Here is a 14,956-nt window from a genome sequence, read left to right as displayed (position 1 = left end):
ATAAAATATAAACTAATAAGGAAGGAGGAAATAATGGATAGATAAATGATTGAGATGAAATTTGATTAAAAAAAGGATGGATGGTTGGTGATGGATGGGGATGAGGTGGAGGAGAAGGATACAACAAGTTGAGGGAGGGGATTTGGTTTGTTGATTGGTTGGATGGATGGGATGGTTGGTGGTTGGTTGGATGGTTTGGGTATAAATATTGTTATTATTTTTTTGTTGTTATTGTTTGTTAGCTGTTGTGTTGTTGTTTGATGTATTGTTGTTCTACATGATTATTGATTCTATTCTATTTGTACACTTTGTAGATGTGAAGAAAAAGAATATTGATTCCAAATTATAAATACACTACATTACACCCTAAAAATTGTTTTGGAATTTAATTTCTGTCTCTCTTGAAATTAACCTTTAACTTCTTTCCTTCGACATGGAAACCATTCAAATTGTTGATGGCTTGAATTGCTGATTGTGATCTATCGTAACTTACAAAACCTAAATAAATCAAAAAGTACATACAAATATTAGTTATTTGATCCAATTATAATTAGTAATATAATTAATTACTAAAACATACCAAAACACTTTGATTGACCAGTGTTCTTGTCAATGAAAACTTTGGCACTAACAACGTTTCCGTATTGTTGGAAAAGGTTCTTTAACTCGGCATCACCATATGATGCTGGAAGGTAATAAATAAAGAGATCATTTGATTCTTGACCTCCTTGTTGTTGTTGCTGTTGTTGTTGTTGTTGTTGTGAATCTAATAAAAAAAAATAATAATAATAGAAATTAGTCAATCTACTCGTTTCTTTCTCAACTATCTTTCTACTTGTTGTTTCTTACAATCTACAAAACCACCATGGTTCATGTGGTTATAATTATTTCTTTGACCGAAACGTTGACCAAATGGGTTACTATTTTCATTGTTGTGTTGTTGTTGTTGTTGTTGCTGTTGTTGTTGTTGTTGCATGACGTCCATGTAGTATGGTGGTTGTTGTTGTTGTTGTTGGTAAAAGCCAGCATTGTTCCATGGTTGTTGTTGTTGCTGTTGTTGTTGCATTTGTGGTCTTGGCATACCAACCATTTGTTGTTTCTTTCTCTTTTGTCTCTCAGTGTCGGCAAACTTGACAATGATTGGAAGAGTTGAACCCTTTTGAAAATAAATAAATATATTATATTATTAGTTTATGGCAAAAGTATAAGTGAAATTTCGATGTTGTAATAATAATTACTGGTAAAGTTTGCTTAGAGTCCATATCTCTGATGGCTTCTTCGGCTTCTTCTCTCATTGAGAATTTGACAAAACCATAACCTTTTGGCTTTCCATCTGGCTCTCTGACAATGTTGATGTCTTCGATATTACCATACTTGGAGAACAATTGCTTGATTTGATCTTCGTTGGAAGTACCCAACATACCAACAAACAACTTTCTTTCCATTTTTTCAATTTCATTGTCTGAATATTTAACTTGCAATGGTTTGTTCATCTAGAAATAGTAGGAAAAAAAAGCGGTGGAATTAGAATTTGATCATCCCTATGGCTTTTGAATGATTTGTTTGATTTTTGGGATACTTTACATCACCAATGTATTGATTGGTTGCATTCATAGTGTTGATGGCATTGTCAGCTTCTTCTTTTGTTCCGTAGCTGATGAAAGCACAACCTCTTGGTACGCTAGTCTTCTTGTCCTTGATGATAGATATATTTAAGATACTTCCAAACTTGTCGAAAATCTCTGATAGCTCATCCTCCTTCATAGTGAGGGGGATGTGACCGACAAACACCTTAAAGCCTTGTGGTGGTGAGAATGATTGAGGAATAGTTTGCATAATTATTATTTATAAAATGAACACACAAGTTGATGTTGAAAAGAATAATAATAATGATGAATAAAGAGAAAAAAAAATATTAAATGAAAAGAAAAAAGACTATTCCTAAAATAAATATATATATATATAGAGATGATGAAAATATAGATATATGATGAAAGAAAAAGGTTAATATTTAAATTTTACTAGTTGCTGCTTATAAGTCTCCGATGATGATGAGCGATAGACGAATGGAATCTATCTATCTATTATTATTATATGAGGAGAAAGAATGGAGAAAAAAACAAGGACAACCGATGAATGATGATAATTAACTTTTTCAAAATATCATAATTGAAGTGCACAAAATAAACAAATAGAGGGTATCGGATAGGAGGGGAATGTTATAAATATAACTGCTACTGCTTTTTTGGCTTTTGCTTTTGCTTTTGCTGCTGATGAGTAATATCTATGTATCTATGTATCTATGTATCTATGATGATCTTTTTTGATGTCTTTTTTTGTTTTCTATATAAGATATAAAAGATTAAAACAAATAAAAAAAAAGAAAAAGGAAAAAAAAAAGATAAAGATAAAACAAAACAACAAACAACAAACAGAAAAACTATATAATTAATAGATTAAAGATAAAAAGGAGAACAGGTGAAGCAGTTGACTAAATAAATAATCAATAAAGGAAGGAGATACTTTACTTATACCCACCTCCTGCTGTCTCTCTTTCCAAAGCTTGCAATATTTTTTTTTTGAAGTGATGATCGGGTGTGTGGTGAGGTGAAGTGAAGTAAAAAGGAAGGAATGAATGAATGAAGAGAGGATGGGTGTGTAAATGACAGCCACCACTTGATACAATGGTGAGTAGTAATAACCCTAACCCTAAACCCATTTGGATTTGTGTGTGTCGTGTTGATGATCATCACCATCATCAGGTGTTTTTGAAGTTTGAGATCTATGATCCTTTCTTCTCCTCCTTCCTCCTGATGATAATATTATACTAAATAGAACTCTGTCTAACTCTTCCTGTCTATCTTTCTTATCTATCTATCTATCTATCTTTCTTGTCCATCTATAAGTTTGTTTGGTTTGGTTTGGTGTTGTACCTTGTGATAATGTGAACCAAACTATACTATTTTGTTTGTGTGTGTAAAGATGATGATGATGATGGTGTAATTTGTGTATAAAGGTGTCAATGGCTAATACTAACTAGTATAAAAGACTGGGGGGGCTGGTTTGATGTTAGTATATTCCTTTAAAATCTTATAATTGATCTTGCACCAATGAACATTAAAATTTGCTTTTGGACAGCAAAAAAATTAGAAAAAAATTAATATTTTTCGTGTGAAGGGATATTTTGGTTTCTTTGCAGCAGTGTCGCCTCTCTTTACCCGGGTATCGCGTGGGTGAACTACCAACAAAAATAGAATGATGATTAGAAAACTACCGAAACACAAAAAAAAATATCGGAAGAGCAAATGGGGCAGATAATATGAACGGCAAATATTATCTATCTATCTATCTTTTGAACTTCAAAAATATAATACAACACATATATTTTTTAAAGATATGTGCCCACCCGACAAAAAATTAATTTAATTTAATGGTATTGGGATAGATAGATAGTTTCATCGAACTCGTATTGTCTTAAGACATCCATCCATCCATCCATCCATCCATCCATCCATCCATCCATCATGACATCTACAAATAATAATAACAACAAGAATGTGGTGGATGAAGAATCTTCAAGCGATGTTGAAATAGTTGATCAACATTCATTGAATGGTGTGTCGTCGTCGTCATCATCATCATCCGTCTCAAACTTGTTGGAGACATTTCCTCAATTCATATGCACTGATATCAAGAATGTGATTATTGGTTATCTATCAGAGATTGGTATTGACAATGCTTTGATTCAATCATTAAACAATCAATTCGAATTGAAAATAGACAATCAATATACCTCGATCAAACAACAACAACAACACTCATTATTACCTACTACTACAACGACACCAATACCAATCAAGAAAGAGAAAGGTGTTGATCAAGAAGAGGAAAAGAATATTAATACAACTCAACTAATCGATTCAAATCTAACATTACTTTCAAAATTAAATGTATGGTCGTACATAATAATAATAGTCAAGACATGATTAATCTTGTCTTGATTGGATATAGATTAGATGATAACTCTTTTAATATTGTTGGTTTTATATTTAGAGTATATATCATGTAACTAATCAAAAGAGAGTAAATGGAAACAAATCAAGATTCAAAAGGCAAAAGATTACATCAGCACCATCACAAGTACAGACAATCTCTGGAGCACAACAACAACAATTAAACAAAGTAGAAGTTCAAATACAAGCACCGCGAGAAGAGATATCAAAGAGAATACAATCATTCATCTCTAGAAAGAAGATTGAAAACTCAGAGTTTAATACAAGAGTGTTTAGAGCGGCTGATGATGGACAAGATCTTGCTGCCAGAGTGACTGCTGGCTTGCCACAAAGAATCAAATCATCGATCACTGTCAATACAGAAGGTCCTGCAACTGCAACTGGATCAACAAGTGATGGAAATTATGTGCCATATGTAAATGAAAGATGTTCAATCATTGAAGATCATATTGGAGTTTGTAAGTTGCAACCGATATTGGTGTATAGGATCCTACAAACTTTTGAATTGAATCCCATTCCAATTACTAATCATTTTTGATTATTATTAGTGAAACCAATACCAACGGAAATATATAGTAGAGTTAAAAAGATAGAAGACAAAATTGTAGAGATTGAACAAAAGAATCCAGCTTTCTTTAGGGAGGTTTATGACCAACGTATCCAAAAACAAAAGTCAAATAGAACTATTGTTCATCAATCATCATCATCATCAACTACGACGACATCCATTCCTTCACCTCCAACAAAATAAATAAATAAATAAATAAATAAATAAATAAATAAATAAATAGACAATGAACACATGTCCCTTTTATTTATACAATATAATAACTTAAATACTTTGATTATTTTTTAAAAAATGATATTTTATTTTTAAGTTTAAGAGAGAATTTAAAATTCTAATTGAATATAAGATTTTACTACTACTGGCAGTATTATTATAATATGTGGAGGAGGGTGGTGGTGTTGGTTGTAATTGTAATTGTATATAGTTTTGGTTTTGGTTGTTGGTGATTATTATTATTATTGTTATTATTATTATTATTAAGGTTGAGTTTAGGCAACTCTTGGAATACAAACTTTGACGTCGACAAAGAGAAGAACGAGGAAACCAAGAATGACAAAGATGACAATGTTGTGAGCGTGGTAAGAGGAGGCGTATGGCCATTGTTTTTCGGATTGACGGAGGGCCATTGGAATGAATGACCACAAATGCCAGCAGGTCGAAAAGGCGAAACCACCGACAATGACGAGCAACCACATATCGTTTTGGAAACAATTGAAACGAAGGAAGGCAGTGAGCATGGCAATGATGTTGACGGCAAACAAAAAGATGTTGGCGAGGAAAAGACGAGAGTTCTTGATAGTGTCTGACTCCTTGTTGGAGGAACGGAAACTTTGTTCTGATTTACCTTTGTGATCCTCGATGGCGTTGGCGTCGACGTTGGCAAGGAAGGTTTGTCTCCAACCTTCAGTGACGACTGGCTTCTTGGCAAAGTCACGCTTCCAGTTCCACATGGCGAGGTTGTGACGTGACAACTTACGGGCTTTGAGCAGACGGACAATCGATGCTGATCCAGCCTTCCATGCAGAGATGTAGGTACCGGCAAAGGCAAAGAAAGTCTGTTCGGCACGCCACAAGTCGGTTGCTTCGACCCAGAGAGATGGGCCAGCTCTTCCGGCTTCGTATGGACGACGGGCACGCAACACCATGTACTGGATGACACGTGGCAATACCATGACGGGGATCATACCGACGAGAATAAAGATGATTGGATCCTTGACGACGATGGGGACGGTCCACACAGACATGACAAGTGGGGCAATACCGTAGAAAAAGGCGGTCCATGAGAGGAAGGGGTAGACACAAGAGTCGAGATTGTACATCATCTTTCTCCAACCCAATTTCTTGCGAATGTAACCCCATGGAGTGAGCGAGAAGATTTCCACGGCACCTTGAGCCCAACGCTTACGTTGTTCGAGTGTTTCCTTGATATCGACTGGAGCGGTACCGACGACAAGCACCTCATTGTGGTACCATGACTTGTAGCCAGACACTTGCAACTTCATACCGGTATACATATCTTCTGTGACAGAGTTGTACATAATGCCACCAATGTCATAGAGTGGTTTACGACGGAAGACAGCGTTGGTTCCGACGAATGGACAGGCACCGTTGGCTGAACGACCTTCCATGACAGGACCGTAAAACTCCATGTTACGATGACCGAGTGGATCGTCGACTGGATAGATGTTGCTAAAGAATTGTGGAGTCTGGACAAAGGCAAGCTCTTGTCCGTCGTCGGCGTAGAAGTAGGGGAGGACACGCTTGAGGAACTCCGGGCTTGGTTGCTGATCGGCATCGAGTAACGACATAAACTCAAAGTCTTGCGAGGTTGACTCGTTAAAGATGGCGTTGTTGATATTACCGGCCTTGTTGTGTGGAATGGGTGGTTTACGACGACGGAGGTAGGTGCACTTGGGTGAGATGACAGAGCCGCTTGGTTCAAAGTCGACACGGACGTTTCCAGCCGAGATTTCGTCCCATGGCACTTCTTGACGACCGAGCATCACGACATTGTATTGAGCCATGGCGAGTGCTTCGGTGTTGAGGAAACGGAGACGGTGCTCGTCGTTGAGACGTTGGATAAAGTTGCGGACGAATCCCTTCTTCATCAAGACGGAACGGATGAGTGGACGGAAGAAGGCGTGTCCGTGCCACATGGATTGGAGACCCTCGATCGAGAAGTTGTAAATCTTTTCACGTTCTTGAGCGGTAAAGGTGCGGTACGGAGCAAAGTTTTCCTCACGCATCTTGGCAATCATATTCTTTTCATAGTCTTCTGCTTCGGTCTCTTCCTCTTCCTGGATGTTGAACCAAGAGTTGAGGAGGAAGTACTCGATGAACCATTGCACCTCGCTTTCGATGACCTCCTTGGTAGACTGTTCGATCTTTTGACTGGTCTCGCAGAGGATGCCGTGGGGATCGTCGTCGGCCGAGGCAACGGGTGGATGGATGTTGTGCACGGCATAGATGGCCTTTTGGAAGAGCACGTAGAGGAAGTTCTTTTCTACGGACTGAAGATGCGCCCAACCACGCGACTCTCTAAAGTTGATGGAGTCGTCCAAGAGTCCGAGCCACAAGTTCTCAGAGGGATAGTCCATCGAGATGGCGGTTCTAAAGGTACGCGATACAATCAAAGGTGGTTCCTTGTAGGTACAGACATAGACCATGATGTTGGGGAATGGCTTGCGACGCTTGGCAAGGATCTGCTCGAGCGTGACGACGAGGATAAAGGTGCACGGGTTGGTAAAGTTGTTGAGATGCAGTGCGGAACCGAGGAACGAGATAAACTCGACGACAATAAAGATGATACTGTACGAGAAGGTGTACCAATCGTTCTTGTTCATGGTCCAGCCGGCACGATAGGCAAAGTAAAAGATGTTCCATAGAATAAAGACAGCCATGGTGGCCTGGAGAATGGAGTGCGAAAAGTAGGGCTTGACCTCAAAGACGACCTCACGTCTTTGCTCGCCGATAATGGTTTCGAGTGTCTCTGAGTTGTCGCGGGGTACGACGGCGGGCACACGCTTCTTGAGTTGCATCTGCGACTTTTTCTTGGTGGGGGTCTGTTGCACTTGCTGACCCTTTTCGTAGGCCACTCTTTGACGCTCCTTTTCTTCGAGCTCTTGAGGTGTCATGTCGGGGTCGACCAACGTCTCAAAGTGTGGCTCGTCGAGGTGAGTCATCGACGACGACGCCTGCGAGGGTGACATCATGTTGTCCTTCTTGCGGTGTTGCACGTTGGAGCTGCTGGGGCTGTCGTCGTCTCTGGGCGCAGCCTCGGTCATGTTGTCGCCGTTGCCGCCCGTCTGGTTGTCCTCCTCGTGCAGATTCATCATTGTCGTATTTCGTCGCTGCAACATGCCGCTGCCCTTGAGCTTGCGCACCGACTCTTTGCGCACCGCCTTGGACTTGACCTCGGCGGGCTTGTTCCATTTTAGGTTGTTGGCAGATGGTTGTCTGGGGTTCATTATACGCGAGTTGAGGTTGTGTTGGCTGTCCATGCGGTTGGAGGGTGGGTTTCCAGTGGATGAGGTCGACGCATTGTTTATAGTCGATGAAGGTGAAGTGGCGTTACTGTGAGGGGTATTGATGGGAATATCTCCCTCACCTTGTCTATCCATGTTTTTGTATGTCTTTTTTGTTTTGTTTTAAACCCTTCCTATAATTAAATAAATAATAAATAAATAATTAATTAAAACAACAAAACAAAGAAGTTAGATTGGTTCTTTGATATTTTTTTTTTTTTGGATATGGAATATTATTATTATTAATAATGTTGGATGACAGTATTTTGATTGATTGTGTGGGTGGTTGGTGGTGGTAGTGAGTGGTGGGTGTTGTACGATTATTACTAATATTTCCCTACTGGGTAGGGGTGGTGGTGGTGGTGGTGTATTGTATAGATGTAAATTACCTTTTTTGTTTATAGTATTATTTTTGGTTTGTATTTTTTGAGTCAAAGGGTTTTTTGATAGAGTAGAGTTAATAAATAAATATTAAATAAATAAAGTTACACAAAGTTGTTTTAAGGGATTGTGTAATTTTGAACCTATAATATATAAAAATTAATCTATATATTAAAAAAATTGATATTTAAAATTTAAATATTGATTGAATGATTGATGGAAATAAATGGAAAAGAAATAAAATATTAATAATGTGAATTAATAATAATTGATTTGATTTTTAAAAAATGAAATGTATAACAAATATAAATAAACAATTAAATGTAGGTTTGCTGGTTTGTTGGTTGGTTGGATGATGATGTCGCTGCTGCTGCTTAATTGCTGACGGGTGGTGGTTGGTTTAAAACATGATGAAGTTTGCAGTCCAGTATTTAGATGAGAAAATTATAACATTGCCATCGCCTTGTTTTGCTGCGATGCTGCTGCTGCTGTTGCGTCTATGAATGAATTATTCACAAATAATTTTAAAATTAAGCGTTGACACAAATGCAAGCATCTGCCACCCTATCCCCCAGCCTGTCAGTCTGCCTGTTTGACCATCCACAATCCAATTTCCAATCTCCATTCTCGCAAATGATCAAATTTCTTTCTTTATCATTCTTAAAACACACGCACACATGCAATCAATCAATGGATAATATTATTTGTTGTTGTGGAGTGGTGTGTGGATACAAATATTATTTGTTGTTGTTGTGTTGGTGACGTTTGGTGTAGCTAAAAAGTATTACTTACTTTTTTAAAAAAATATGTTCTCAATAAATTATCTATCTATGATGATGATGGTTAATGATGACGGGTAGGTAATGATTTCTAAACAATATTATCAAATTCCAAAATCTATCTATAAAAAAAATGTTGCAACAGATTAAATAAGAAAAAGAAGGAATATTAGTGTTTCTGTGTGTGTCTCTAACTTTATTACTAATTAATCCGTCATCCAAATATCCAATCCAATCTTGCACACACACAAACAAAACTTTGTGAATGATAGTGATGGATGTGGAATGGGATGGATTAATCATTCATTCATAAACAAACACAAACTTTTTAATTAATTGATTAAGCTTTGAACCTTTTTTTTTTTTTTATGGATATAATAAATAATGGTAACAAAAAGATTAATATATATATATAATGGTACAGATGGTAGAGAGAAATAAATAAATAAATAAAGCGTAGTAGTAGGGGTGAGTGATGGCGATGGGTTGGTTGGTTGGTTGTGATATACAGATATTTAAGAATTTAAACAATTATAACAACTTGTTGTACAATAGAGAGCGCAGTGAGCAATACAATAATAAATAAATAACACAAAATCTTATTCAACAATAGTATTGCAATTGTTGATTGATGGAAAACAAAAATAGGAAAGAACAATCAATAAATAAATAAATATTATTGTTAATGTTTGTTGTTGTCGGAAGCAAGAAAAACAACAACAATTATATAATTATAAATTATTATATGATGATGATAGTTAGTGTGGTCGTAATTGTGGTGGTGTGGTGGATTAATCAACAAATGTAGTATGTGTAGTCGGAACCTAACAACAATGTCAAAAATATATAAATGTTGTTCTTGTTGTTAATGATGATGATGATGATGATGTTAATTATAAATTAAATTATTATTATTATTATTTTGGTTTATAAATAAATGATCATTTGATTCACTCACTTGTGATGTTTGTTGTTGTTGCTGCTTTGCTTGTTACTGTTTTAAATGATGATTGACAGACTGGAGAGCAATGCTGCTGGAAAGCAGTATTAATATATATTGATAAGATAATGGGTGGTGGCACTGATTTGATTTGGTTTGATTTGAATGCTGATCAACTTTAGTTGTTGTTGTGATTGTTTGATAATTGACCGAAATTGGATGCTTCAACTTCTCTCTGCTGGCAGCTCTATTTGGTGGTATGTAGCACAGAATGAAAGAAACGCAAACAGACAGCTCTCTCCCTCTCTCTCTCTCTCTCTTTATATATATATGTGTGTGTGTGTGAGTGATTGTTGCCAGCATATATATGTGTGAGTTTTAATGTTGAAACTGCACTTGGATGGCAATGCACACGCATGTCAACCCTGCTCTCACCCTTTAGGGGGTCGTCCCACCACGAACACACGCACCAACATGAACAATATGCTGCTGCTGTTGTATGGGATGTGGACTCTCCTTGACCGAGAATGAGTGTGAGCCATATATATGTGATCGCCAATTCGATCATAGATATGGGTGGGTGAATGAGTGAGTGAGTGGTGGATGTTTTTGATTGCATTGCATTGATGTGGGTCAATGGGGGTTTTTGGCATGGTGGGTAGAGTGTTTACAATTAAACAAAATGGTGCTGTGTGGGGGGAAAATAATGGATATGGTGGGTTAGGGTGGGAACAACAACAACAAGTCAGTGTTATATGGTTGTTGTGACGATGTCCCTCGCTCTATGTGCCATCTTTTCCATACTATAATGTATAGTACGATAGCGCTTCCTCCTCCTGCATTCTCTACTCCTATCCTATTGTTAACCACTTACTACTACATTGTGTGTGTGAATGTATGAAGGTTTCTGATAATTTAAAAATAAACCATTTAATGGATACTTTCAAACCAACCAACCAACACCAATTAATCAATCAATCAACAAGCCAGCCAACCACAATTTCTCCGATACAAGATGATGATGATTGGATGGATAGAGAGTGGGTGAGTGGATGGATGGATGGTGTTCCGATCGCTGTGATTCATCCCCACCCCTTTGGTTGGTGTTCACACTACTCGAGTAAAGTATACACACACAACAATGTTCCATCATGATTCGCAACCATTCACATCCAATTTCTACTTCATGGTGCGCATGTTTGAATCTTATTTTTTTTTCCAACTCGTTACTCTACTCTCTACTACACATACCCTGCATCCACTGCTCGGTGATGTTGATAACGATGATGTTGTCGTTTATAGTGATTGATGATGATGTTGACGATGTCATCATCTTTACCAATATTGTGAACAACAAGAAATAAAGCAAGAAAACAAGAAATGCAAAAGTGCCAACAACAGACAAGTGCTATTTTTAATGTAATATCCAAGTGTGTGTGGGTTGGACAGAGTTGGAACAAAATACACACAGCCAGATCTGATTTAAATACCAACTGCGTCAGTAACCAACACAAATATATATTCAATTGATAGATTAATTGTTGGAAAATACTTTTAAACATTCGGAAACACATTTAAAAAAAAGTAGATGGAGAAACTCTGACACACTAACTGCGCAGTTGGTAGGTTGATTGATTGGGTGGTTGGAATGAATCATTTAAATCGATGATCACATTTAAACTATTATGTCATCATAATAAGAAAAAAAAAAAAAAAATCGATTTTGATTTGATTGATTCACATACCCTTTTTAAAAAAAGGTTAAGCATATTATACAAAGAATTCAATTCTTCTTAAACTTTGTATGTGTACGAATACCAATACTAACTACTAAATAAATAATAGTTAAACATGTGTGCGAAAATTGTTGGTGGTGAGATGGATGAATGGGAAATGGGATGAAAAGTGATTACCATAACAATATGTTTTCTTTTTCACCTGGGTTATAATGATTGTCAAACCAATAAATACTACTATCTACAAAGGTAAGAGATGAATAATTATTGGATTTGATTGGTGTACGATTGGAATTACCAAAGTTTTTGGTATCCAGGAATATTAATATTGGCCGTGAACTGGATCGCGATGGATTGGAATATATATGGATGATGGATTGGGAATTATAATAACAAATAATAAATAAATAATAAATATATATATATTGATTACCTACCCTATTATTATTATTATTATTTCTATAATGTTATATTCTTATTGTTATTATTTTTACAGTTATTGATACTTTTACTATTACACTATTATTATTATTATTAGTATTATTATTTATTCCAATGAATCAACTGACTATCCAACAAAAACAGATTGATACAATAATAAAGTTATTAATGAATGAATAATCATGTAGATGGTGAAAATAGATATGTTGTTGTTGTTGTTGTTGTTTGTTCCAGCTAGCTAGCTAGATGGCCGTGTGGGTTATTTGTGTTGTGAGTGTAGTGTAGTCGTAGTAGTCGACGAATAATAATATAGGTAATTAGAGATTATTATGAAAAAGACGATCAACAACACCCCCAACCACATACCCCCTCACTACACAATTATCAAACAGTTCACCAATTTCCACCACACCCCCGTCCCACAACAGCATGCGTACTACGCAGAGTCTGTCTTTTTAGTTGACATATCTTTGGTTATGGAGTTTTCAAACAATATTCCAATACAAACACATCACACAACCTCTATCTATAGAGATACTTTAATGATTATTATTCCTTCCTTTCAAAAAAAATAAACAACAAACACACCTCTCTATCACCTAAATATTTGAGAGATTAACCTCCTATTTGTGTTGTTGATAATAACAATATAGATTGATGAATGAACATATGATATAGTATATCTACTTACATTCAAGCTTGATTTGAGATTAGATATATAGATATCTATATTATATCTAAACTATAAACTATAATCCATTAATGTTGAGGAGGAGAGAAAGCATGTACATCTCCAACATGCATGTTTGTGTCACAAGGTATTATTCATTTTGATTGTTGTTTATATCTATCTATATACGATCATTGAATATATCTTTGTTACTTTGGTTAAAATTTGATGTTCAACTCGGCTCTGAGTAAACTTTTCAAAAAATTAATATTGATTAGTTTGTTTGTTTTGAAAGAAGGATGATACAAATATTCCCAACAGATATAGTTGATAGAAAGACAATATCAGATCAAGATAGAGTAGAAAGATTAAAAGCGTTGGTGAATGATCAATACCTACTCGAGAGGGGATTGACACTCAAGAAGAGTACGCATGGCGATGGTGTGGGTGTCTACACTACGAGAGCTTTTAAAAGAGGAGAGTTGATGATCAAGTGCAAGTCGTATGCATCACATCCTCGAAAGGAAGACATTGAGGTGGCATGTGACCGATGTCAAAGCTCGCCTGTAAAAGGTATTCTAAACGGCAAGCAAGCTGTGGAGGGGACCACCCCTAAAAGATGCTCGGCGTGCAAGATGGTCTATTACTGCAGCCAAACGTGTCAACGAGAGCAATGGAAGATACACAAGTTAGAGTGTAGCGCGTGGAAAAAGGCACGATCTATGTTTGGTGAAGCAGGCGCTACACCACACCCAACCATCCAGTTGATGATCAGATGTCTCATCAGGTCGCACCTAGAGTCCACCAGTACACTGACCAAAGACAGAGATGGAAACTTGGAGATCATACAACTGTTGGAACGAGATGAAGATAAGGTGAGACAAGCAGAGATTATATCACGAGGATTGATTGAAATGTACGAACAACCACAATCGGACAAGTGCACCAAGGTATTGGAGCAGTACCTTGGAAGTGCCGGGCGAAACATCATGTCGGATGGCACGTCTATACACATGTTTCCAGTCCTCTCGCTCATCAACCACAACTGCTTGCCGACGGCTGTAACAATATTCAAAGGTGAAAAGGCAAGATTGTGTGCGTCAAAAGATCTCCCAGCCGACACTGAGATCCTCATCGACTATATGGACCATTCCTTGTCTCCACTAGCCAAGCGTACCGCACTCGAAAGTACATTTGGATTCCAATGCAAATGTAAACTGTGTACAGACGTAGACAACGACGAGAAAAGATACCATTTTGCATGTCGACAGCCAAAATGTACTGGACGTGTCTTTTTAAAGTTGGAACAGGGACAAGCCAAATGCAATTCTTGTAATCATGTCAGTGACGATTGTCAGTCGTTCATTAATCGAGCCAAATCATTTGAAAGAAAATATAAAGCACAACTAGAGACAGACACCACTCCAATGTCACCAACCGAGATTGGTGCAATGCTTAAAATCTACTGTAGTATATTCCATCCAACCGACCCACTCTTTCTATGCATATTGAATCGCATTGAAACTTTTGTACCCAACAACAAAGAGATGCTCTTTCAAGCATTTGTTCCTCAAACAGTTCCCAGGTATTTCAAAATCTGCGAATACTTTAATCTTCCAATCAAACCAAATCATTGTACATTATTTGCCAATATTTCAGAGTTAATGTTGTAAGTATATTTTAAGACAAGACAAGTTAAACAGATATTTATTTATTTCCATTCACTAATCATCATTTATTTTATTTATTACTTTTTAAATAGTGATATGAATCAAAGAGAACCAGCAAGATTATGGTTAAAGTATGCTTATGATTTAATGTCTACATATAATCTTAAAACTGAAAGTAAATATGTACACACTATAGACACATTAATAAATTCATAGAATAGAATGTGATCATAA

General features: G+C 36.7%; 5 protein-coding genes across 5 annotated transcripts; 2 read left to right on the top strand and 3 right to left on the bottom strand.

The window, feature by feature from the left end:
• Window positions 1-385: 385 nt before the first annotated feature.
• Window positions 386-1,836, bottom strand: DFA_01498 (RNA-binding region RNP-1 domain-containing protein; the record flags this gene model as incomplete). The annotated part of the gene is made up of 5 exons (XM_004359405.1): window positions 386-498; window positions 581-766; window positions 850-1,156; window positions 1,239-1,493; window positions 1,585-1,836. 5 exons carry the CDS (start codon window positions 1,834-1,836, stop codon window positions 386-388), a joined length of 1,113 nt encoding a protein of 370 aa, XP_004359462.1.
• Window positions 1,837-3,524: 1,688 nt separating this feature from the next.
• DFA_01497 (uncharacterized protein) lies at window positions 3,525-4,764 on the top strand (the record flags this gene model as incomplete). The annotated part of the gene is made up of 3 exons (XM_004359404.1): window positions 3,525-3,950; window positions 4,054-4,471; window positions 4,562-4,764. 3 exons carry the CDS (start codon window positions 3,525-3,527, stop codon window positions 4,762-4,764), a joined length of 1,047 nt encoding a protein of 348 aa, XP_004359461.1.
• Window positions 4,765-5,069: 305 nt separating this feature from the next.
• On the bottom strand, window positions 5,070-8,201 carry dcsA (cellulose synthase; the record flags this gene model as incomplete). The annotated part of the gene is made up of 1 exon (XM_004359403.1): window positions 5,070-8,201. The coding sequence occupies one exon, from the start codon at window positions 8,199-8,201 to the stop codon at window positions 5,070-5,072; it is 3,132 nt and encodes a 1,043-aa protein (XP_004359460.1).
• Window positions 8,202-9,383: 1,182 nt separating this feature from the next.
• DFA_01495 (uncharacterized protein) lies at window positions 9,384-12,848 on the bottom strand (the record flags this gene model as incomplete). Its single annotated transcript, XM_004359402.1, has 7 exons — window positions 9,384-9,387; window positions 10,261-10,523; window positions 11,010-11,056; window positions 11,457-11,613; window positions 11,982-12,032; window positions 12,436-12,460; window positions 12,820-12,848. 7 exons carry the CDS (start codon window positions 12,846-12,848, stop codon window positions 9,384-9,386), a joined length of 576 nt encoding a protein of 191 aa, XP_004359459.1.
• Window positions 12,849-13,351: 503 nt separating this feature from the next.
• DFA_01494 (uncharacterized protein) lies at window positions 13,352-14,927 on the top strand (the record flags this gene model as incomplete). Its single annotated transcript, XM_004359401.1, has 4 exons — window positions 13,352-13,625; window positions 14,130-14,721; window positions 14,815-14,857; window positions 14,919-14,927. The coding sequence occupies 4 exons, from the start codon at window positions 13,352-13,354 to the stop codon at window positions 14,925-14,927; spliced, it is 918 nt and encodes a 305-aa protein (XP_004359458.1).
• Between the last annotated feature and the right edge of the window lie 29 nt (window positions 14,928-14,956).

The sequence above is a fragment of the Cavenderia fasciculata genome, assembly GCF_000203815.1.
Source record: "Cavenderia fasciculata unplaced genomic scaffold Scf_Dfasci-F-a-25c12.r2-5, whole genome shotgun sequence".
NCBI lineage: Eukaryota > Evosea > Eumycetozoa > Acytosteliales > Cavenderiaceae > Cavenderia > Cavenderia fasciculata.
This window is presented reverse-complemented; position numbering and strand designations above follow the sequence as displayed.